General features: G+C 40.6%; 1 protein-coding gene across 21 annotated transcripts in view; it reads right to left on the bottom strand.

Moving 5' to 3' along the window:
- The window catches only part of mycbp2 (MYC binding protein 2), a 66,119-nt gene that overhangs the window by 38,514 nt on the left and 3,583 nt on the right, over positions 1-24,022 (bottom strand). For 17 of the 21 annotated variants that reach the window (XM_036004594.1, XM_036004588.1, XM_036004607.1 and 14 more), the window contains exons 3-27: positions 19,171-19,386; positions 17,459-17,612; positions 16,994-17,190; positions 15,773-16,015; positions 15,020-15,091; positions 14,492-14,588; positions 14,273-14,346; positions 11,008-11,146; positions 10,734-10,810; positions 8,946-9,150; positions 8,656-8,820; positions 8,298-8,456; positions 7,905-8,109; positions 7,637-7,782; positions 6,387-6,497; positions 5,931-6,035; positions 3,618-3,737; positions 3,389-3,470; positions 2,893-3,010; positions 2,354-2,712; positions 1,967-2,139; positions 1,431-1,556; positions 779-906; positions 304-395; positions 67-201 (exon numbers count right to left, since the gene is read on the bottom strand). In XM_036004594.1, the coding sequence (XP_035860487.1) occupies positions 67-201; positions 304-395; positions 779-906; positions 1,431-1,556; positions 1,967-2,139; positions 2,354-2,712; positions 2,893-3,010; positions 3,389-3,470; positions 3,618-3,737; positions 5,931-6,035; positions 6,387-6,497; positions 7,637-7,782; positions 7,905-8,109; positions 8,298-8,456; positions 8,656-8,820; positions 8,946-9,150; positions 10,734-10,810; positions 11,008-11,146; positions 14,273-14,346; positions 14,492-14,588; positions 15,020-15,091; positions 15,773-16,015; positions 16,994-17,190; positions 17,459-17,612; positions 19,171-19,386 (3,698 nt within the window). The remainder of the gene's footprint in view (positions 1-66; positions 202-303; positions 396-778; positions 907-1,430; positions 1,557-1,966; positions 2,140-2,353; positions 2,713-2,892; positions 3,011-3,388; positions 3,471-3,617; positions 3,738-5,930; positions 6,036-6,386; positions 6,498-7,636; positions 7,783-7,904; positions 8,110-8,297; positions 8,457-8,655; positions 8,821-8,945; positions 9,151-10,733; positions 10,811-11,007; positions 11,147-14,272; positions 14,347-14,491; positions 14,589-15,019; positions 15,092-15,772; positions 16,016-16,993; positions 17,191-17,458; positions 17,613-19,170; positions 19,387-24,022) is intronic. The other 4 variants (XM_036004590.1, XM_036004606.1, XM_036004595.1 and 1 more) reach the window with 3 other exon arrangements.

The raw sequence follows: 24,022 nt of genomic DNA on the forward strand, positions 1-24,022 counted from the left end.
AAAATGTGTAAGACATATTACTTTATAAATGCAGAAGCATTATTTATATTGTGAAATCATTTTTACCCATCATCAGTAGTAATGGTGGCCTGTCCATGGGATCCACAGTCACTGCTGGGTCCAGACACTCGAGCCCACGCCACATACCACCAGCCCAGCTGCAGCAGCACCGGCTCATCAAACATCATGGCATATTTCTCCCTAAAGATAAAATAAGAGACCAACATTAATTCCATAACTTTTTTCTTTACAAGAAATTGTTGTGAGAACCGAAGGGAAATGTAAGGAATCCATTAACTTTACCTGGCAGCACAGTCATAGGCCAGCACGTCAGTCTCAGCCAGCAGATCACCGTCTGTCTCATGGTCACCCCCGTCAGGTCCCAACTCAAAAAGCTGTACAACAACAGGACTGGTTTAATATAATGTAAACGCCTTTCATTTAAGGCCAGGATTCTACATAATCCATTGAGTTTATTCCTCCAGTGGTACCAGCTCTGTAATTCATTGTTTGAAATATTTTGTAAGATTTGAAGCAGAAAACTTACTAACAGTGTAACTTTAATTTGGTACATTTGAGCTACGGGTATAGACAATTTGCAGCAGCACACACTATGGATAAAATGTCAGTCCTGGCACAAAGCAAGTGAATTGTCCAATTACAGCCATGATGAAAAAATGCCTGAAATGAACATTGAATAAATGGCAAAAAATAAAATGTATTTGTTTTATATAAAAAAAAAAAAAAAAAAAAAAAAAAGTGTCACACAACGGTTCACCTTGATCTTGGCAGTGTACTCCCCTCGTCCCCCGAAAAGTCCCAGCCCACCAAGCAGGATGTCTGCATCAGCACAGAAGCGGATGGCCTCCACAGAGTGGGCTGAGTAGCCCCAGCCACCACCATGACCTACAACATCACACATGGAATCAATAAGGCTATGCAAGGTACACACGTTGTTTATCCACTTTTAACCACTTTGGTTTTTTACTAAGGTGGATGATGGAAAGGTGAACTGCAACATTTTAGACTACTAATGTTATCCTATTTTATCATAATCTTAGTTTATATTTAATTGGTGCTTTTTTAGCGTAATCTTGGTTTATTTATTAAGTGTTTTTATTTATGAGCCTAGAATTTATAAAGTCCTTTGTCTTGCACTGAATTATTTATTGACAAGTGGATGTGGAAACACAATTTTGTTTTTATGTGGTGCATAAAAACGACAAATAAAAGGAATCTTGAATGACAAACTGATCTAAACTAAATATTTATGTTTTACAAATTCAGCAGCTTTGACTTAAAAGGTTAAAGGTTAGTCAAGCTTGATATAATCACAACATCATACCAAAACATATACAAGCCAAATGCATCCCCCAGTATGTTTTATCCTACATCATTTACCATGAATCCTGTATAATGAGCCCACTTACTCTCAAAGCGGTTCACCACACTGTAGTCCTCCTTGGAGTAGACCTTCATCACTGCCTGGGTTTCTTCCTCTGCGCTGGCTACACCCATCTTCAACTCTTGCATGGCTGCCAGTGTATCCAGGCAACCTAAGTGGACAACCCAGTATACCTCCTCTTAGCATTGATGATGATGATAAACATAAGCAAAACCTAAGCATTCCTGCAAACACTCATACGTTTGGCTACAATCTAGAAGTAAATCTGGCTCTTAAATCAATGTTCCCAAGAATTGAAAGAGAACTGATGGGAGAACAGAAAGCATCAGTCATTCAATGAAAGGTCCATTACATTACACTACGCTACACTGACTACACAGCCTGATCAAAGGAGTGGGGTTTAGACACTGATAACATTGGCTTAAAGAACCACAGATGTCCAAATTGTCCATCATCATTTGTGTCATAGCATTCATGTACATATTCATAGGACACCAAGACATTCATAAAAGATTCATATGACCAAAGACACTTTGCTGAATGGCTAGGGCAGAGGATTACCAAGAATGTGTAGGGCTCCGTGAGAGCGAGTAGTGGTAGCATGTGATCCTGAGGGCAACGCAAGCTCTGGACTAAGGATGCTACAACGAGCCTGTAGATCTGTAGCAGAGGGCATCCTGGCATCAGCTATTACTGCATTGTAGCACAACATCTCTTTTGCAGCTGGCAGGAACCTAAAAGCCCACAGAGGGCAACAAAGAGGGATCACACATAACACATTGAAAAAAAGGACGTTAATCTTATCTGTAGGGTGTCTCAACTGAATCTTAAAACTTGGGATAAAAAGTAAACAATTGGAAATAACACAATATGGTACATATAGGTTAACCAAAATAACTTAAACCGAAATGTTTTCATTTTATTGCTCTGTATAGTCCTTGGACTGACCTCCATATGACATCATACACAGGGTCCAGACATAGGCCAAATCCCTGCAGGTCCTCCTGCTCAGAGTCATTGAAGGTCCTGCAGCTTCCATCCATTTTGTTGATTAGCAAGCATTTAAATGGAGGCGGCTCAGACGCAGAGGAGGGCACAAGGCCAATAATGTGTTTGCTGGCAAATATCTCTGAAGTAGCTAAGACATGAGAGTTGATAAGAGCCTCATCGATCCGAAGAAATGTCTGGTCTCCGCTGGCACCAATCCAGGTAGCCTTTCGTCCATACTTGGCACCAATGTTGGGCATGGGAGATGGCTTGGCATTCCAGTAGGGCATGTCCAGGATGGGCCGGCCCAGCTGTCCTTTCTGAAAAACAGTGCATATATATTTACTCTCTAGAGCAGTTTATGGTCAACTATATCAAAACAGGTGTAAAGCAATGAACATTTAAAATACTGCCATCATTACTGTATGGGTAAAAAACATTTTGCACCCTCTAAAAAAGCAGTTGATTACACATTGTATCAGGGATGATGTTTTTCTCACCGAAAAGCTGCCAAATGTAAAGACCTGCCCATCCATGAGGAGAACAGCTGTGTGGTTACTGCCTGCTGTCACCTGTACACTGGGACCTGGAAGGGCCTGCACCAGGGTTGGAGAACCCCTGGCAGGTAGAAACATCTAGTTTTAGGTTGTGTGTCCACATGCGTGCAGTTTGTCTATTTATATTTGTAATGCAATTCAAAATGACAAGGCGAGACTGTGGACTTATATCTTCAATCTTTACTAGAACAATTGGGCTAATTTAACAAATGTATGCCTGTAATAACCACTTAGCTTTCCTAAACTTCCTGGTCAGTAGAAATATGGGCAATGTAGTATTTAATGTAGTCTGCCATTACCATTACTTAATGTGTAAATGACAATAAAATACTGTATTTTATTGTCCCATTAACTATTTTTTATATATTACAAATAATTTCTCTTTACTTGAACATGTATCACATTCAATTCAAAACATGTAAAGCAACAGAAGCAATACCTGGAGTTTACATCTCCATGTCCAAGCTGCCCATGTTGGCCGTAACCAAACGTGTAGACATCTCCATTCTCCATCAGCACAACTGCAAAGCAACCATGACATATCATATACCCACTTTCTTTAATTCAAGGTCAGCCACTCTAGTTGAGGTTTTAAAAATGATTGTCTTAAAATAATGTTTTCTACCCTGGTGCCTGACCAGAAGAAGCCATGAGGGAAATTAACCTACCTGAGTGGTGAAAACCGCAGCTGACCTGCACAGCTCGCAGCTCACAGTCAAATCTCACTGCCCCTGGGGGGTAGGTGGTGATTTTGCTGGCATCCTTTTCTCCACGCTCACTGCTACCATCTATAAGGCAAACACTCCAAGTCAGCATATTTGAGTAGAGAACGGGGAGAGAGTGAGGTTCAGTAGCAACTTCAGACCACAGAGGTGGATGTCTCTGCATAGTCCTGGAAAACTGAGCTGGAGGGAAAAAAAGGTTTCAAAAGAAAACAGGGAGAAAAGGGAGAAGCATGCCGAAATAGAAAGGAGGTAACAACACCTCTATAACAGAAAGGCTTTTGGCAACCAGTCCCATTACAGATGGACAGATTGTTTGTTTAGCAAATAATTTGATTTTCTTAATGTCTGTCTGTGTTCAATGAGAGGGAATCTGGTTAACCCTGAGCCCTGCATAGAGGTCACAGTTGTTGTGTGTGAGGGGGGAAAACGTTAGATAGAGACCTGTGCATTACAGTAAATACAATGACAGTCAATGCCAGCTCATTGTGGTTTCTCCTGTATCTGAGGCCAGCCACATGAGATAACGGCTTTAGGTTACTACTTCACAATAAATGTGAAATACGTATTGACTGGTTCAATGCCCCAAACATTTAAAAGGTAGGGTTGAAAATTTAACTCATAGCGACAACTGTCAATGTAAGTTAAAAAACAAAAAAACAGCTGTGTTCTTAATTACATCTAAAGCACAACTAGAGCTTACTGGGAAGTCCCAATCTGAAACACCAGTATTGTCGGTGGGGGGGATTTGGAACGCACATTCCTCTTCATAAGTGTAAAACCATGAAGAAGGATGCTCAGGGGAGGTACCCCAAGTAACCTAGCCTTACAAAAGTCAACTGTGCATCAACCACAATGAATGGTTCTGCAAAAGGAAAGTGATTCAGCAGAGTAGAACAGCCTCAATTTCTTTACTGACATTAAGAAGGAAACCACTACTGCTCTGAAATAGAATACACTGTGGCATTATTGTTTCCACACATAACAGTGGGACAATAAAACAATGAGTTTCTATTGTGAAGGCCTTCAAATTGTACATGGTAAATGAATGCTTTACATCAACAAGGGCACAATGCTCAGCACCCAAAATCAAGCCTAGCCAATATCATCAACCATCAGTTCCACTCCAACCTGCACCACCTATTGGCAAGGAAAGCAACAGCAGCTTAGAGAGGCAGATGTAGACCTACCGACATGCCCAATCTACAGACAGATATATAAGCTGTTGTTTTATATTTGTGCAGGCAATGAGTGATAGTTTGATATTTTATATTTTAAGTTTCTGTTAACAAAAGTATATTTTGACCTGAATACTATAAATAGTACAGAGAGCGTTTAAGTGTCATTGTGTGTCCTCTGTCCTCCTTGTGGTTACTATAGAAAAGGAAAGTAAGATGGTTTGTTACAACCAGATTTTGTTTTTGATTTTTGTTTTTCCAAAGAAAAAACCCTAGGAGGCTGAGATTCAGAGGACAAAACCCACAAAACACAAGCTACTACAGATACAGGTATATAAATGTGGGTCTTACTGAAATAATTTACATATAAGTTGTTGGTTGATTTGTCCAGACAATGAACACGTACACTCACTTGTCTGATGGTCAAGTGCCTGAAAAGCTTTTGCCATGTTCATAGATTTTTAGCTGTTTGTGAGTGATTTCCAAGCCATTTCCCTGAGACGCTTCAAATCTAAAAACATGTTTGCTTCCTTGCTTCCTTCCTCTGTGTCATATTTACAGCTGGTCATTTATTAAAGCTTGCTCTCCCCAGTGCTCGCTGTTTCATCTGCTTGTAATGCTGCAGTTGTACCCACAAAGTGACAAATCAGCTGCTCTGAGAGTGATGGCAAATCCAGTTAGGCAAGGACATTGATTTCTATTTAGGTCAAACAGCAGCAGTGGGCAGAGCACGCATCCTACTCTGAGAGTTAGAACTGTTAAAACAGAAAATGAATTAGCATAACAGACCATTTTGTACTTTTAGCCCTTTTATAATGTTAGGGTTAGATAAAACTATTCAAATTCCAAAATGGACCAGCCTGCTGATATGGGTCTTAAGGCTTCACAGTCATTTATCCACTGAGTCACAGCGAGTCCTTCTCGCCAACAGGCTACATTGTTTGTTACCATGAGACCTGGTGGAGACATAAAAGTCTCTGCCCTCAGAGAGTGAGAGAGAGGAGGTGGGCGGGACAGCCAGATTGGGAGAGGAGTCAAAAGGGTGTCTCTGCACCCCTTGAGTTAGTGAAGACCGTAGTACCTTTGTGCTTGTCCCGTTTATGCCTTAGTGCCTGAAGGGGTCTTATTCTGGCTAGGGCCTGCTCACGCTGGTTCATAAAAATGGGACCAGGAAAAACAAGGGGGCCTGGGGGAGAAAGAAACTTTCACATGCATGCATAATGCTCACAAACGGGAAAGAACACATGATAATACTTTACCACAACAATAAAGACACTAAAAAATTATAAAGACACAAGCAAGGGGAAAGTCACCAAGCACAAGACCCAAGCTCACACAGCACCTGGAAGTTATTCAAAACTTAAAGGTATGGACGTAATGTTTGTAGCTTCACCCTATTTGGTAACCTCCGCTTCCACCTTCTAACTCTCCCTGTGCCTATGATTAATTGCCTATCATAGAAAGCATATCATAAAGCAAAAAAAACACACAACCCTTCCCTAAACATAGTCCCATTCTGTTTAGCCCCGATTCATACCTCTGCCCTCCTCCAGCCTGTGCCGGCGATTGATCCTCTGCCGTTTCTCCTCCTGACGGATCTGGATGTGCTCCTCGATGTTCACTCCTGGAGGGGGAGGGACAGGCACAGCTGAAAACAAAAAAGGCCCCAGGTATAGACAGCCCAGAAAGGATGCAGGAGAAGGAGGAAGAGGGAAGACGGAGCAGAGCAGAACAAAACGAGACACACATCAATGAATGATGGAAAGACGTAATGGAGAAGCAATGACTCTGCACAACACAAGAATAAAACAAAGAATGAGTGACGACAAGTGTGCAAAATACTGCATTCAAGCAAATGCAACAGACAGTGTGCGATGTATATGGCATTAGCAGCACGCTGGCATAGCTCAGAAGGATATATAGCCTGCACACAACCCCGCTCAAGACAGTCATTTATTCTGATTAATTAATATACCGTAAACCACTGAAAATTGGAATATCACATCACATTTCTGGGTCTTTTTGTACCCGAGTCAAACTTTCGTTTAAAAGCATAATTAGGACTGAAACGCCACTTTTAAGATTTACCGTATTCTCGTTTTCGGTCAAATGGCCTTTTGAATGAGAGAGCTAGGGGAACTACTATGATAGCATCAAAATCACTATTTTTAAAACACTAAGAAGGCTCGACACAACATGAAACTTTGCTCGAAGTATCACCAGGGGCTCTACACATAAACTCGAGCATTGAGAACATTGTTTGTGTACACAGAGTTTACTAAAAAGAAAGGTTTTGAACGACTCACTTTAGCAGTTGTTGTTTACGCTATCCGCCATCTTGTCAGTCAAAAAGTGTCGATCTCCGAATGCGAATGAACGGACTCCATAGGAGGAAATGTCATTCTTATATCAGGCTCCTTTTTCAACTACAAGGTCAATATTGTTTTTCACTAACGACAAAACAACAAATTATCCGTAGTATTTATGTTTATATATATGGAACTAAGCTTTAGGAGCTTTCCATCTTTACTCTCCTCCCTGTTACGTTGCATTCAGAGATTGACTCTTTTTGACTGGCGAGATGGACAGCGACCGGATGTCTCATGTACTACGGTCAGGATATAGTGACAGTTTCAACAAATATGAGAAAACTTATTTTTATAAAATTTACCAACTGTAGTTTTCAGCAAAATGTAAACAATGTGAAGGGTGATACAGGTGAGATGTTATTATTGTATTAATGAGCAAAACAGGGGGGACATGAAGTCATGATATCAGTTGGCATACCTAGCAGCAGGTCCAGTGGAATCATCTCCTTCACAGCGTCAAAGATGCCTCTCTGCCTGGCCTCTTGACCATCCAGCTCCCTGGCACAGGCTTTGCAACAGCCACACGCTGAGCAGCCAGATTCTCCAGACCCACAGCCACAAATACTGGTTGACAGACACAGAAAGAACAACAGTAACTTCAACAGTACTTACTCATTGATAAACACAAGTGCTGTACAGATACTGTAATGACCACCTTCCCCCTTCCAGTTATTGTGCCCTCTTACCCTCCTGGTACTCTATCTGGTCGTCCACTGCTGACACAGCTGGCGCCGTAGCCAGTGCAGTCTCCACACACTGTGCAGACCATGCACTGGTCCAACTTCCACTTGTGCATGCCTGGCTGGCACATCATGCTCTTCTCTTCTTTCTCTTCTAGCTCGTCCTCCAGGTCTTCATCCATGGCTGTGGCCATGCTCTCTACACCAAACGCTACAACACACACACACACACACACACACACACACACACACACACACACACACACACACACACACACACACACACACACACACACACACACAAAAGAAAGCCATTAGTTTGAGTGTAATACAAAGGCAAAGTAAGACAATATACAATTTGTTGTCATGTGTATTGTCTGTGTTTGTCCATCTGCTCACCTTTCCCTGCCTGGCTCATGGATCCAGTGTCTCTGCCACATTGGCCCTTGTTATTCACCCCAAATGTCCACACTTCCCCGCTCTTGGTCAGAACACATGTATGGGCCTTACCCATGGCAACCTGAGTTACAGACTGACCTTTGAGGTCTGTCACCTGGCCTGAGGACAAGAAAGTAACGATAATAAAGAGCATGAATAACATGGTTTCCAACAGAGAAATATTTATGGATGTATATAGCTAGTCTTTAATCTGTCTTTATCAAAGCAATGTAGATAATAACAAGAACAAAAACTGATACATCTCATAGAAATTCCCTCAAGTTGAGAATTTGAAATAGCCTTATCCTTGTCAACTCACAAGTGCTGTCGCTGTAAATAGCATCTTTGCCAAACATGTAGAGCTCTCCATCCTTGGTGACAATGCTGCTGCTGCCATTGTTACACGCTGTATACACTGCTGTCTTGGTCTCTAATTTGATCATCTTCTTGGGCTTGTACGGCTTGGGCTGTCTGCGACTTTTAGCTGCAAAGAAAAACAACAAACATCACCTTTAGGACTTCAACTGAGATGGCTTTGATTCTGCTTTTAATAAAAAGTTGAATAGATTAAATTGTTGAATGTTTGCCGATAGTTTGAGATTGTCTTACTGGACTCGCCATCCTCTCCCTTGCTGGCAGAGCCTGTAAAGAACACACTTCCATCTTCGGCCACTAGCAGTGCATGAGAGCCATCGTGGCCGACTGAGAACTGAACAATCTTGGGAGACTTTGTAACGGGTAATTCCACCCATTTCCCTGCAGACGGGCCACCCTGCTTTATACCCAGGCTCTGGTACTTTCCTGTGTAGTAAATCTGTGAGGGGAAGATGAGAAAAGAAGATCAAACAAAATTTGAAATAGGATCAGGAATAAGAAACTGTTTTCTTAGTAGTCATTTATGAGGAGTCGAGGATCTACAGTATATCCATTTTGTTGGACTACACTGTGTCAAAAGTTTAGCCAGGGTTACTTTTTCGGCAGACAGCCCAAAATCTTTTGCTGAAGCCCACTGTGACAGCCAACATCTCTACTGCACCATCACAGTGTTCTTGGTGAAATGGATGAACCTGTGTTTTTAAAAGCATAGCTTTTATTAAGCAGTTATTTTCAGGCCTTAGTCCATGTCTACAGTATTTTAACAATTCAAATAGCATGGGTAAATTGTGATAATACATGTACAAGGCTGCTGTTTATAACTCAAATCATCTGACATTCACTTTGCAAATTACATAATCACAACAGCATTGCATACAGGACAAACAGTAACTTATTGACTATAAACACTGGACCTTTGACTCTTTTCTCTACAGCACAATGTCTAGCATATTGTCCAGCCAAAGTGATGAGTGAACTTTGAGCCAAGATACAGGTCAGCTCCCCTATTTTTACCCATCCAGCCAGTCTGGGTTAGGGTAATCTGCAGATAAAGTGTGCTGTGAGATTAGGCCTTTACACAGGCACAAAAATGTGCCACAGGCAACTGCCCTGGGCTGCTATCTACAAAAGAGGCACGCTGCACCACACCTACAGTACAGACACACACAACCACACCCTCCACACACACCCAAAAACTACATAGTTAGCATTCTCATTTTACGAAGACAGTCTGCTTAAAAATGTGTCATATCTTCTTCAGTAAGGCACTGCTTCCCTACAGTGATTGGACCTACTTTGCTCGATTACAGACCCTGCAATTGAACACTGAGTCAAGTAGTATTCTGAGTTGATTCGTCTGTACACAGACACAAACAAAATATCTATGCCGTTTACTCTACCTACATTAAAATGTGTTCATACTTGTTATTTCATGTTTGTGTCTCTAGTCTTATATAAGTTCACAAACACAGAAAGCTTTACTTGCAGTGGGTCCTGGTGAAAGTGGACATTATACTTTAGGTCAGACCTACTGCTTAGCTGGGTGAAATATACTATTCCAGTTATTTAAGCAGAGATATCACTGTATCAGCTCAGTGTGCATAAGACCATTAACAAGAGTTGGGTTCAGAGCACAATAAACAGTGCAAGGACCATGAGACATCCAAAAACACCATTCAAACACAGCTCACTCATTCTCTTTTATTTAAAGGCAATTTAGCCTAGAGGGCCACCAAATATATCCCAAACTAAAATACATGTCGTATTGGTAAGCTTTAGTACAGCCTGATCCTAGGACAATCTGACTATAGCTAACTACATACAGATGTTATGAACAAAGGGAATGTTAATTTTGTACAATAGGCTTCATGTGGCCAGTGTGACAAAGAAGGAAGAAAAGGCATCACCTGGGCTGTCATTAGCAAGACAAAATCTGTTTAAGCTCAGCGGTTGGATCTGTTCCAACTTTAATTTTTGTTAAACATTTTAGGCACAACACCAGAGAAGATTTTTCACTCTCACCTTTCCTGAAGCAGTTTTCATCAAAGCAAACTCCCTGCCTGCTCCAAGCAATGCTGCCTCTTCATCAAAGCCTGTGCCTAAGAGAACAACATACTATTTAGAGCCAAATACACAATACAAGGTTGTTCCTTGTGTTCCGTGTTTTTAATAAAAGATTTTGTGACACATTTACAACCTGGTAGACACACACATAGTATGGAATGCCTGTCGTAGGTGTATGTATGCATACTACCCACAGCCTCATACAGATATGAGTACATTTTTTGTCACTTACTTATGATGTGCAGATCCTTCTCGAGGTCAAATAGAGAGATGCCGCAGGCGTGCAGACATTTCCTTGCCAGCTTCAGCTGCAGTTCCTGCTGCAGGGCCGGGTCTGAGCTCATAGTATAGATCCGCACCACAAAACCATCCTGCGGGAGTCAGGGGCCAACAGGAGGAAACAAGGTTTAGTTTTTCAACTTAACACTGCTACAGTGGCACTTTGGGTCCATCCAACAATAAAAAAACATCCGCGCATCACCTGACTGAACGTGACAATCAGAATCAAATATACTGATTTGTTTTCTTGCAGAGAGTGACAAGATAAGATTTATCAATCTACAGAGGGTGTGGCTTGGCGTGTATACACAAACAAAATCTGTGCATACATTTTTTTAATATTACTGGCAACTAAACCTCAGCCGTGTCAGTGTTAATAGCATATACCTCTATCATATATAACATACACCATGAAGGGTGTGACATCTATCCACAACTCACACACTTTTACTCAATACAGGGGCACATATGGCAACTGCCAGAGATGTGGGTTAGTCAGACTGCAGGGGATGTGGCTGAAAAGGGCAATTTACAGGGGAGGAACAGAGTAAAGAGAAGAACACAACAAGGAAATAATTGGGAGACAACAGGAATATAAAAAGGATGAAGGGTAGCATGGGGATGGTCTGGTTTCCACTGTGTGGTAATGATGACACACTCATCCATTGTGCTTTGATTCCTGCAGAGCAGAGCCACTCAAATCATTAAATAAGCACCTCTATGCTGTGGCCAGTACTACCCCCACCCCTTGACTTTTCCTCCCTACATGTTACCTTCTTATTCTGACTATCCCCTTGACCTCCTACAGTTTACCCACATCATCCTCTGCCTCATCTTCCCAGCATCTGAAACCCCCTCATTGTGTGTCTCCCATGGTTTTCCTCAACCGTTAAGTGTTCTGCGCTGTGGTTGCATTTGCTGGCTTCTCACTAAAAATGCATGCAGCTTCTGAGGACTCTCCCATCCACCCCCCATAAAGTATCCCGCCCCCTTGATTAGCCTAGAAACTGCTATCAGGCTTGCTGCAACGGCAGATATATGGATTTCACATCTTCCCCTCCCCCCACTCGCATTACACAGTGCTTATGCAGTTAACTGCTTGAGAGACTAAGCTCTCTGGAGAATACCCACATCTGGTGCCACTGCCCTCACTGCCACACCCACATATACAAAAACACACACATATATATATAAATACTTATATATACTCTCTGTGTGTGTGTGTGTGTGTGTGTGTGTGTGTGTGTGTGTGTGTGTGTGTGTGTGTGTATTAGGGCTGTCAAAATAACGCGTTAAAAAAAATAACGCAGATTAATCTATTCCATATTGACGTTTGACCCGGAGCCGTTCTAGCCACCATTGGACTGTAAAATGGAGGGAGACGAGAATGTGCTGCCTGGATCATTCATTGGAACATTTACTTGTAAAAATCTTCTTCTTCCTGCCAACCCTGGCTACTGAAATCTGGTGCCACTGATATGTCTGTGCTTCTCTCTGATGCTCTGAAACAGGCAACACAAACACCGCTGCACGTGACGCTAGTTAACACTATACTCGACAGCAGCTAACGTTAGCCTACCGCTAGCTAGTAGCTGGATTAAAAACGGTTAAAATGCTGACAGCTAACGCTAAACGGTGTAAAGTTTGACTGTGTTTTACTGTAGAGGATTCAACCGTATGTAACAATCTGCAGCTGCCATCGGAAAAACAACACAGACGGTGCGTTCAATGAAACTGGTAAACTACAGCCTCGTGGTGCATTTGAAGTTATTGTAAATGTCCTTTTCCCATCTGGTGGTTGTTTTTGTCGTTCAACAGCAATTTACTAGTGAAATAAGTTATTGTTATAGTGATTACATTATTATTAAATCATTTAATTTGGACCATATGGCCTTAGCAATAAACAAGCCATTCTTTAATGTCACCGACTGTTGTTTAGTACCCTTTTTTTTTTTTTTTTTTTTTAACTTTCTTAAAAAGTATCGGTTCAGGCACCTTTAATTATGTATGCGATTAATTTCGATTAATTAATCACAGAGTATGTAATTAATTAGATACAATTTTTTAATCGATTGACAGCCCTAATATGTATATATATTAGAGGTGTGAATCTTCCGATTCGATTATGATTATCATGTCAGCGATTCAATTCGATTCGATATCTCGATGCGTCAAATACATTTTTCTATTAAAGCCATATAGGATATTCAATTCATAGGTTTTCAAGCTTCAAAAACAAAACATTCTGCAGTGCTCTAATACTAAATAAATTGGATACATAAAACTACAGCACTTCCTGAATGTGCAAAACATAACAGAATATGTAAACTGAAATGTTGTTAGGCCTACTAAATTGTAAACAGAAATAATCGATTATGGCCCAATCGATGCAGCATCGTCCATGTCCACGATTCGATGCATCGATTATTTGATTAATTTAAACACCTCTAAATAAATAAAAATATATATATATATATATATATATATATATATATATACATATACATATACATACACACTCAGACACAGCTATATCCCCCTCTGTGGCACAGCTGGTGATCAGCTGAGAGTCCTCCAAAGTGAGGCTGGGACCTCTACAGCAGGGGAAGTGACAGATGCTTCCCAGGGCAGTGCAAGAGGAACAATTACCTTTATTTCTACTGACAAAATATTAGTTTTTCATGAGGGAAACAACACAAGAGAGCTTACCCAGTTGCACAATATGAAGAAGATGACAAATGATGAGCAGGAAAGGGTTCAAATGCACTAGTGTGTGTGTGTTAACAACGAAGAGCCACGTACAAACATCGTCTCAAACATGGACTACAAAAGCTGACAAACACCTCTCTGTGAGATTGAGATTAACTCTATCAGCCCATGACCTGGTGTGGTTCAGGATGACTAAGTCAATGACTATTCAAGTATTTTAAACACTTGCTTGACTGCCTGCAGGAAGTTTATAAGACAATAAATGCACAGAAGTGTATAATAAACTGATCTCCTTCCACCGTGCTACCAGCAGACATGGGCAGTACAGGTGAGTTTCATTTCTAAGTTCTTTCAAAGACTTCTGAAAACACTGAGGATTTTCCCAACTGACACTGATTCAATTTTACATTTAAAAAGAAATGTTCTTCCCATATCAAGAAGAGCCTATGAAAGACAGTGCATGTTATATTCATGGTGATGAGGAGTTTTAGCAGGAAAATTAAACTTACATCTTTGCAGGCTGCGATCTGGTTGATGTACTCTCCGTCTGTGAAAATTATGTTTTGTCCATCTGAATTTTGACCTACAAGAGAAGCAAAGTGACAGTGAATATACGCAATACTTTCTTAGTTAGAACTGTGATAACTTAACTCGAAGGAGATGTTTTTTAAACAAGCCAAAAAGAGTAAAAAAAATGAATTAAAAAAAAAAGAGTATTATCTTGGCACCTGGCATGGTGACAGTCCCCTCATGCTCCAGAGTCTCAGGGTTGATCTTGATGGCCGACATTGTGTGGTTACTTGTGTCCCGATACAACAAGTAGCCCTGAAGACACAAAACAAACACTGCTGCTGATCGACCATCAGTAAGGACTATCCCTAACTGAAGCCTTAGCTTAGCTTACTTAGACATATTGTTGATAATGATAAAGATGATACTGTATTTAAACAAGTTACAGTATTAGTACTTTGAAATGTACTCCCTGTCACAGTCATGAAGAACAACACATCAGCATTTTCAAAAACAAAGTTTACAGCTGTTAAGATTCATGAGTCCAACACCAAAGTAAGCACTGACTAAAATTATATAATTATATAATATTAATAATACTATAATATAAATAACATAACTGAAGTCACAGTCAATTCTTAGTTTAAAGGGGCCTGAATTATTCACGAACTCAAAGCCTTTTCAAAGCCACTTCACTCAAATGTACAGTATGTGAGAAGCATCTTGATGAAAGCGCCACTACATACCTGAGCAAAGCCCAGCCATGATCTCTTCTCCTTTCGATTCCTGGTACGAGACGTGGAGTTGTACACGTGGCCCTGTGTGGCATTGATAACACATGAGCAGACAACCACAAACACTGAAAACCCTTAAGGTAATTTTGGCAAATGAAACATCGGCGGACAATTACAAACACTGGCATTTAATGTGGGCAGAAACACACACAAAAAAAGGTTTTATTTAAGTACTATCTAAGTGATCAAACTATTTAAAGCAAGAGCATTTTGTTTTAAAGCAGTATTATGGCTGTCTAGTAGCATTGTTTTCTACTCTAACACAAAACTACTGCTGCTGGAGGTATTTCAGGTTATTTAGCCTACCCTCGTTGATATAAATGGGTTGAGAAAAGAATACAAACACCTGTTTAAACACAGTTGAACAGCACCACAAACTACATCCTCCAAAAATGTCCATGAAGTTGAATCAACACATCTCTAAAACTTTTATTTCAACAAATACCTCACATTATAATCTTCATGAAAGGAAGGATTTATTGCAGGACTGTATTAGACTGCATTAGGTTTAGCTAGGTGTACCTAATAAACTGGCAACAGAGTATACAGATACTGTCCTGTGAAAACCCATGTATCTCTAAAACCTCACCTTTTGCTGAGCCATTTTCTCAACCCATAAACCCATCTAAATCACCAAATGTACATATCACCAGATATGGGGTTATTACTTGACAGTCACAGCATGCAACTTAGAGTGTTACATACCCTGACAGTGCCACTGTATCCAGAGCCCACTTTGTAGAGTCCATCCTTGCAGAGCAAATACAGGAAGGAGCCATCAGTCTGTAGAAGACAGCGCTCATCCTCGTCAATGGCCACCTCTTTAAGGGTCCACTTGTTCATCAGGGCTGCGCGTTTGATGCCATTCCCAAACCAATCCTGGATTTGAATCTTTCCCACCAGGACAGCCTGTACACTCCTTTGTAGGGCGTTCAGTATGGTGGGCACCTGGTGAGATTTAGGAGGACATGGAAGGTGATGAAAATTAGCAGAACTGCAAACCTTTAATGTGACAAAGTGGGGTTACATTTTGTGAAGTAGACCACGCACCAGGTGGGAACTGGCTTTACCGCTGATTAAGACAAATGTTCATATTAGTGACGGAGACAGTGGTTACTGTACCTGCATATTTGCCCTCTTCTCATTCTGCCTGAATGCATTTTTTAACACACATTCCTCACTTTTGCCTCCTTTATGACACACACCGTTGATCTCACCGTTCACACACACATGCAAACAAACACAAATCACATTGTGATGATTCACAGTCCAGTCAATGCCTAAAAGATGAAGAACCGGGGAAAAAAAACAAAAAAAAAAAACACACAGGCCTACGTCTGTAGGGGATAAATGTGTGAGGCTGAACAGTCTCTCTGCAGCCTTGGCCAAGTGTAGTAATTTTACTCTAAATCTGTATGCAGGTAAAGGTGAAATATTTTTATAGTCACAAAGCCTTCCCACACAATAACATACATTTGGATATAAAGCAGAAGCAATAACAAAATCTGAGAGAAAGAAACAGAGAGAGGACAAGCTTAACATCAAAGCCAACAGAAGACTGGCTAATTGGCGTAACAATGCAGGCAGGGTAGAGTCAGAGAGGCTTGACATTTTCCAAAACTCAATTTGTGCTGTCCAGACTCTGCCTGAGTCTCTCTGCTCAGGGAAGGAAATGCATGGGAGAGCCAGAGGTTACTTTATCCTTCTACAATGATTCACTCTGGTGATTTAAAGCATTTCTTCTAATCTGAAATGAAAAAAAAGTATACAAGCACCTGGAATTCCTCTTCCAAGATAAAGATGTCTGTTCAACATAAGCTAGTGATCTGAACAGGTGGTCAGTACAAAAATAAGATGAAGAAAACACAGGCAATTGCATAGACAAATTGCCAAATGCAGTCTAATTTGTTTAAATTGGTTAATTACCTGTATCGTCTGGCAGGCATGGCTGCCGTTGTTGGTGAGGATGGCAGAGACAGCCTGCAAGATTTTGCCAGTATCTCCCCAGGCCACCACCAGACTGAAGAGGCAGGCGCAGGACAGAGCAGTGATGGCCTGTCCCGTCGGGTCGTTGGGCCCTGTGCTCCGGACCGTGGTCTCTAACAACAACTGGAAAAGAGACTCTAAAGAAGCATACAAGTGGTGGGCAGATTAGAAATTTGTGAAAATTGGAACATGAGAGTGCTGTGTGTAAATCAGGCTGAACAAAACAAATTGAAATATAATGCAGGCCAATACAACACAGCAACTAACTACTACAGCCTAAAAATGATCATTAGGTTGCAACAACATATCTTTGACAGGGGAAAATAAAACGGAACATTTTAAGCTTCACAAACAAAGACTTATTATTGCATTGGATTGTACACATGCATGCATTTTCAGCCTTACCCAGCACATCGGGAGGCTCAGTCTGAAAGCCCTCAGGCTGTTGTCCCTGCAGCATGTCCAACAAGGCCTGCAGGCTACGCAGGCACAGTGAGGGGTGAGAGAACCGAGTCTCTTTTATCAGCTCAAATACCCCACACAGGCCAATGCCAATGATCTGCGCACACACAGAAAGAAGCACATTTCTATGAGGTAATGAACACCATGCTTTCATACCACAGCCTAAGTCTAGCTAGACAAGCTGTGATGCCACTTTATACAGCAAATAAAGATGAAACATATTGACATTGTGATAAATTTTGTTTTACAAATAACCATCACTTTCCAGTTTTACACTTGTTAATATTCATGATAAAAAAGCTCTTCTTTTTTTAAAAATAAGTATTTTAAATAAAATTGATAAAATAGGCTTGGACTGGATGTTTTCTTGTAATAGTAAGGCATCATCTTCCAACAGTAAAACAACCTACATTTAGCTGGGGGCTTACAGCATGTACAGTTCCTACCGCTGACTTCAACATCCACTATTAACATTTTGTATAATGACAGACCAGACCCACAGGAGAAGAGAGGCTGGCAAAGGAGTTTGGCCTAGAAAAGGATGCAGTTCTCCTACTCTCAGTATGGCTTGTTAGTGAATCAAATTATGCTCCAATGCTCCCTCCTATCTCAGAGTAGAACTTGTTTTGAAACAGTAAAATGAAAGCATCAGCGTATACAGAGAAACAGTTAATAAGATAATGCCAATTGGAAAAGACACACACACAGACACACACACATGCACACACACACACACGCACGCACGCGCACACACACACGCGGCTTGAAATTAAAACTAAATCATCCCCAACATAAATCAACAGTAGTCCTGTTTAATTTGTCTGAAAGAGAATAAAATGGAAAGTTTACGATAATAGTAAGTAAGTAAAATTTATTTATAAAGCGCTTTTCACAGATAAAATCACAAAGTGCTGTACAAAAGAATAGGTAAAACAAACAATATAAAATATAATGACAAAAAAAAAGTTAAACCTATCCACCTGTGACATTCATTCCTGTATATACCTGCTAGCCAATATGTACAGCTAGCACACAAGACAGGTTGAAATCAATGCACAATTCTCTGAACAGACATGTACATGCTGTGCTGTCAAACTGTAGGAAGGTTTGTCCTGTTGGAGTGAGCAATTTAAAAAGGAATGGGTTTGAGTGCATGAGAGATAAAGAAAAGTGGGGCACAATTTAGTTAATTTGAAGGCATCTCTATAGCCTAATCCTAAACTACATTGTACAATTGCTCATTTACAGTGCCCCTGCTGCCTGACTTGAATGTCAAGCTAACAAGTGACTCCTTAGATTTGTTACCTTGAGAAAGTGAGCGAACACCCATTATCCCTTAATTCTGCCATTATGGCATAGAAACCCAAATCCTTTGACACGCTGCCTCTTAGATGCTTTGGTGTTATCTGTTCAGCCTGGCTTGCTACTACTTTCTTCAACAGAGCAGAGGTTGTAATCCTCACAGGAAGGGGGTATCAAACCTCTGGTAAAGTGACTCAAATTATCACAACAATAAAATAGATGAGCCGTACACATATGCCCAGGGAGATGAAGGATTGTTGCATCCCTTAGATAAAGGGCACAGGCTGGCTCTCGCCTTGATACCAAGCGCTGCCAGCACCACATCAGCAGCCAATAACACTCCCTGTTCATACCTTTGGCAGCTTCACGGCTGGCTCGCGGTACTCTTCCTCCTCCTCACTGTCTGAGTCGCCACTCTGCACTGAGCTCCTGGAGGCCAGCACAAGGGAGGCCTCTCTTTGCTGCCAGTCCAGCACACAGTGCCGCACGTTGCAGTAGACATTGAATGCAGATGGGTTGCTGTGCAGCTTGATGTCCGGCACGCAGAGGGCTCCATCTAGACTCTCGGCCTGTGGAAAAACAGAGAGTGGAGCTGGTCAGCAAGTATGATATCATTGGGTGCAATGATAAGCTATTTAGCACACCCTATAGACCTTTTCAATGGAATTCCACTGCTAGGCAACAGCCTGGCCCCTTGTTAACTTCCTGTCAGTTGATGCCATTCACATACACTGCAACAGGAAATCAACTTGAGTCCATTTAGAATGTTTATGTTTACATCTGTGAAAAGGTCGTCGTTTATGAACATCAATGCCAATTCTTTAGGAGCAGGGATGGACTGATCCAATACTGATATCGGGAAGATACTGACTCAAAAACCTGGATCTGTTATCGCAACAGGGGCTGAGCTATTTTATTACATTCTTAAATTCTTTATACACTATATACTTTGTATCCTGGAATTTTAATTCCTGTTTTTTTTGAAGATTTCTTTTTTTTTTGGGCATTTTAGGCCTTTATTTTTCATTGGACAGCTGAAGACATGAAAGGGGAGAGAGAAAGGGATTGACATGCAGCTAAGGGCCGCAGGTCAGAGTCGAGGAGTAAACCTCTATATATGGGCGCCCGCTCTACCAAATGAGCTAACCAGGCACCCAATTTTGAAGATTTTTTACCAAGTTGCTGGTGCAATTTATTATTTAAAAATAATAATAATAATAATTTAATAAATGTATATCTCTGTATTTATTTCTTACATTTTCCTGGCTTTACGAGGAAAGTCAGTAGTCATATCTTAGAATATCTAAAAGGCATAGGTTCCTAAACCATAGGGACGTTGGGCAAATGTTAGCCTTTCCATTTCACTTAAAGTAATATAACTGCAATAGGTTGGGAGTGTAAGACCTCTGTTGAGCACAGTTAGTGTTTACACAGTTGGTTGCATCCTCATATCTAGTCAGTGACTAGTTTGTGGCATTCAAATTACTCCTCATTTTGCTTGGACTCCTAAGAAAGCTCACTTTTGTACACAATGGCAAGTGTTTACCCATTTCAAGATCAGCTCAACACAGCTTTCACGGTTACAAAATGGCTTACCCGACATTTAACATAACTAATGCTGAAAAAAAATAGTTGTGTTCAATTTATACTTGAAGGGATACTTTGCCAATTTATAACCAGCTTTGTATCATAACAATGTGGTTGTGTATGAGAAAATAAACTATGGTAAACCTCCCCCATCTTGCCAGCACCCAGCTCTCCGTTCTTATCTGCCAGCAAAACGCCACCGGATGACGCGAGGGCTGTTGCTCGAACTACAGATTGTACTTTTACATTACAACACAACGAGTAGCCTATAAAAGCAGAGACGCCCCTGTCTTTCTCTCTCTCTCAAACCGAACTCTGAATGAACAGTAAAACTAGAAAGTGCTGATCAAATATAAACCAATATTCTGTTACTGTATTGCCTACTTCTCATCTAAAATGTTTTCAGAAACATATTTTAGTCTACCATTAAACTGTAATACAGGATTGTTTGTTACCAGCCGGCCACCGTATTGCTTTCTTTGACGCGCTCACATTATGTCACCCACCAGCGGGAGCGTTTGTTGGTCCGTAGGTTTTCCACCTTTTGAGCGAAAGGTGGAAAAGCGATATCACAGCTTCTTTTCTCAGTTTTCTCTGGCCATGTAGCACCAATTAAAAAAAAAAAGTTTGCCCCATTGTACTGTATAGACTGCCTAGTTTTATGGGAAAAAAAACTGTCCAGTGGTAAAATACTTATTTAAGAGAAATCTAAATTGTACCAAAGATTTACTATAAAACAAGCAATGAGATGAAAATGAAACTGTTGATTTTGTTTTAGTAGATAAGAAGGCAGGTGAATGACAACTGATAACCAGCATGGCAAATTTGAGCTAATCTTTAGCTATCTATGGAGATTTTTTCCCCTAATAATGGTTTTCTGTGGGGTTGTTCCTTATCCGAATTGAGGGTCTAAAGACAGGCACAGACTGTAAACGAATAGGACAAACGCTAGTTTTGGGCTAATTCAAATTTGGGATCTAAAGGTTCATCACTACAAGCAACCCCTTGCACATTGTGAGTCTACCCTCATTTAAATATAAATGATGTAGAACAAGGAATTGATTTACAATAAAATCATTACAGCAAAGCTTAAGTGCTTAAATCCAAACAGTCATTATGATCAGAGAAACTTGATAAAGTAACTAATTTATAAGCTCTCTCCATCCCACCAAGCAAGGCCTTTTTTTTTAACTACATACAGTCCTGAGGCAACCTCTAGAGAATCATATTGATCGATTGTGCCTCTCTTGCAGTGTTGCGCTTTTGGCATCACAATCTTAGAGGGTGATGTCATCTATTTGGGGAGAAAGGTCATTCATTCTCAGCTCAAACCAGTGGGGAGGGTATTAGCTCTCGTCTAAAAAGTACTGTCTACTGCTCTCTGCCTTGCTGCTAGAGTAGCATTTGGGACCAAGTGACTGGACAGCATTCACAAAGGAGCACTTTTCCTGGAAACACAATTTTAAACCTAGAGATGCTATAATAACCTAAACCCATAAAGAAAGCAAGAGAAAATGAGTTTCTTGGGACATGACAGCAAAACAAAAGGGTGGAGTAGAGACCAAAATACTGCATGATCAAGCTTAGCATTTGATTTGACAGATTTCACTAGAGCGGACAGTTCCCAATTTAAAACTGAACACATCAGAAACTTGTCATTGAAAGGGACACTTTCAAGCTATGTCATGATACACATTAGCAAAGGCAGACACAAATATGCAAAGCCCAAAGATGTGCTGAGGTTTTATGGTTTTTTTATCACTTTGTAATAGCACCAAGCCATAACCCACACATGCTGCTCATCTGATGGTTTTCTTTTGTGTTATTGTCTGTAGTTCACTGATGATTTAATGGCCATCTAAAAGCTTTACAGAAGGCTGGTATAGAGTCCCTGACCGCAGACAGCTACACATTTTAGACTGCTGGCGTTATGGAAAAATAAGGAAAAAAAGAAGAAAAGTGCTGTCTTCCAAAGCAGAGGCTCAAGCTGAGTGATTGTTAGTTTTCACCACCATATCAGATGGGTAAATCACTGTATATTTATCTTTCAGATGAACTGATGCTTAGCCCTGTGACTCGAGTGAAACACTAATGCTAATACCTGAGAGGCACAAACTGGGGCTACTATCACTCATACTTAACAACGGCAATTCATTTAAATTCTACAATCAATGCTTTTTCATTTGTAGTTATTCTCTCCATTTTAATTATTTTTTTAAAAAGTGAAATGCCGTACAATTTTACTCGATTGACACATTTATTTTGCTATCTAATCCACTAATACACAACGTCATTGTTCTCTGTCATATCCGTTTCAGTTTACCCAGGCATGGCTTTTCGTGTACCATAGGTTATGAGTACATCACATTCAATGTCTCTGAAACATATTATGTTCATATGCAGGAGAGAGAGAGAGAGAGAGAGAGAGAGAGAGAGAGAGAGAGAGAGAGAGAGAGAGAGAGAGAGAGAGAGAGAGAGAGAGAGAGAGAGAGAGAGAGAAAGAGAGAGAGAGAGAGAGAGATTCTATAGTAGAATTAAAGTAATGCAGATCAGGGTGGTGGATGGGCATACAAGTACGTCCTGTCAACACTGCTGTCCCAGCTTTGAATCTCCTTACATACTAGTTGCCAGTTTGGACATGGGTAATTTTTTTAATCATGACCACAATCTTTTTCTAACTGTTTTAGCTGCTAGGTAGGTTTTAGATTAGATTATATAGAGATTATATAGTTTTCTGATATTATTCTATTGAATGTATCATTTTGGACCATTAAGTAGTTATTATAATTACAGTTAAAAAGACACATTACACATCTGCTCGTACACAAGATGTTACATCACCATCTTCATTAGGATGATAAGTGTTTATGCTCCGTCTTTTGTTCTGACTCCACTTTTACATGCTATTAAGCACAGAAGCAGACAAACGGGGAGAAGAGGCTCTTTCAAACCACACTCTTGTTGTCTGATGCCGGTGTGAGAGGCATGACAGAGCAAGAGTGAGCACAACACATACAAATACAACATCACAGCCTGTGTAACTACCCACGTTTTTATGCCTGCCTGCCTGCCTTTTCCATTCTCTGTCACTATAGAAGATCTTCTGCTGATCCAGGAGAACATTAACTCACCGAACAAGTCAACCTGAAGAGAACTTAGCTGACGAGCACACTCTACTTTGTATTTCCTGTCTGGAATAGTTTTGAGGTAAAAGATGACAAGCAGTAGAGCCTCTGTCCTTCTATGGTACCATCACATTAATCTCTCTTGCCTTTGCCTGCCAAGTAACTGTAAAAAAATTAAACCCAAACACTGGCTAATAATATTACAGACCAACCACAGAGAAGGCTACTCTCTCTTTCTTCGAGAAAAATAGCAAGAAAATGAGTCACTATAACCTGAGTGGATTGCTTTGTTATCAGTATATAGATTTTTTTTTTGAAGACAACTAGTAAATGTATGTTGTCCAGGCAAACTCTACAGCAGAAACAAAAACACAACAGCATCCACTGATACAGACTAGGTTCCCTTTTTTGACGAAGGAGGTAGGCAACTGTTGCCGTGGAGATGTGGAACACATTAGGTCGCTCGGCAACAGGCCATCATGCACTAGCCAGA

This window comes from Sander lucioperca, chromosome 8 (genome assembly GCF_008315115.2).
Source record: "Sander lucioperca isolate FBNREF2018 chromosome 8, SLUC_FBN_1.2, whole genome shotgun sequence".
Lineage (NCBI taxonomy): Eukaryota > Metazoa > Chordata > Actinopteri > Perciformes > Percidae > Sander > Sander lucioperca.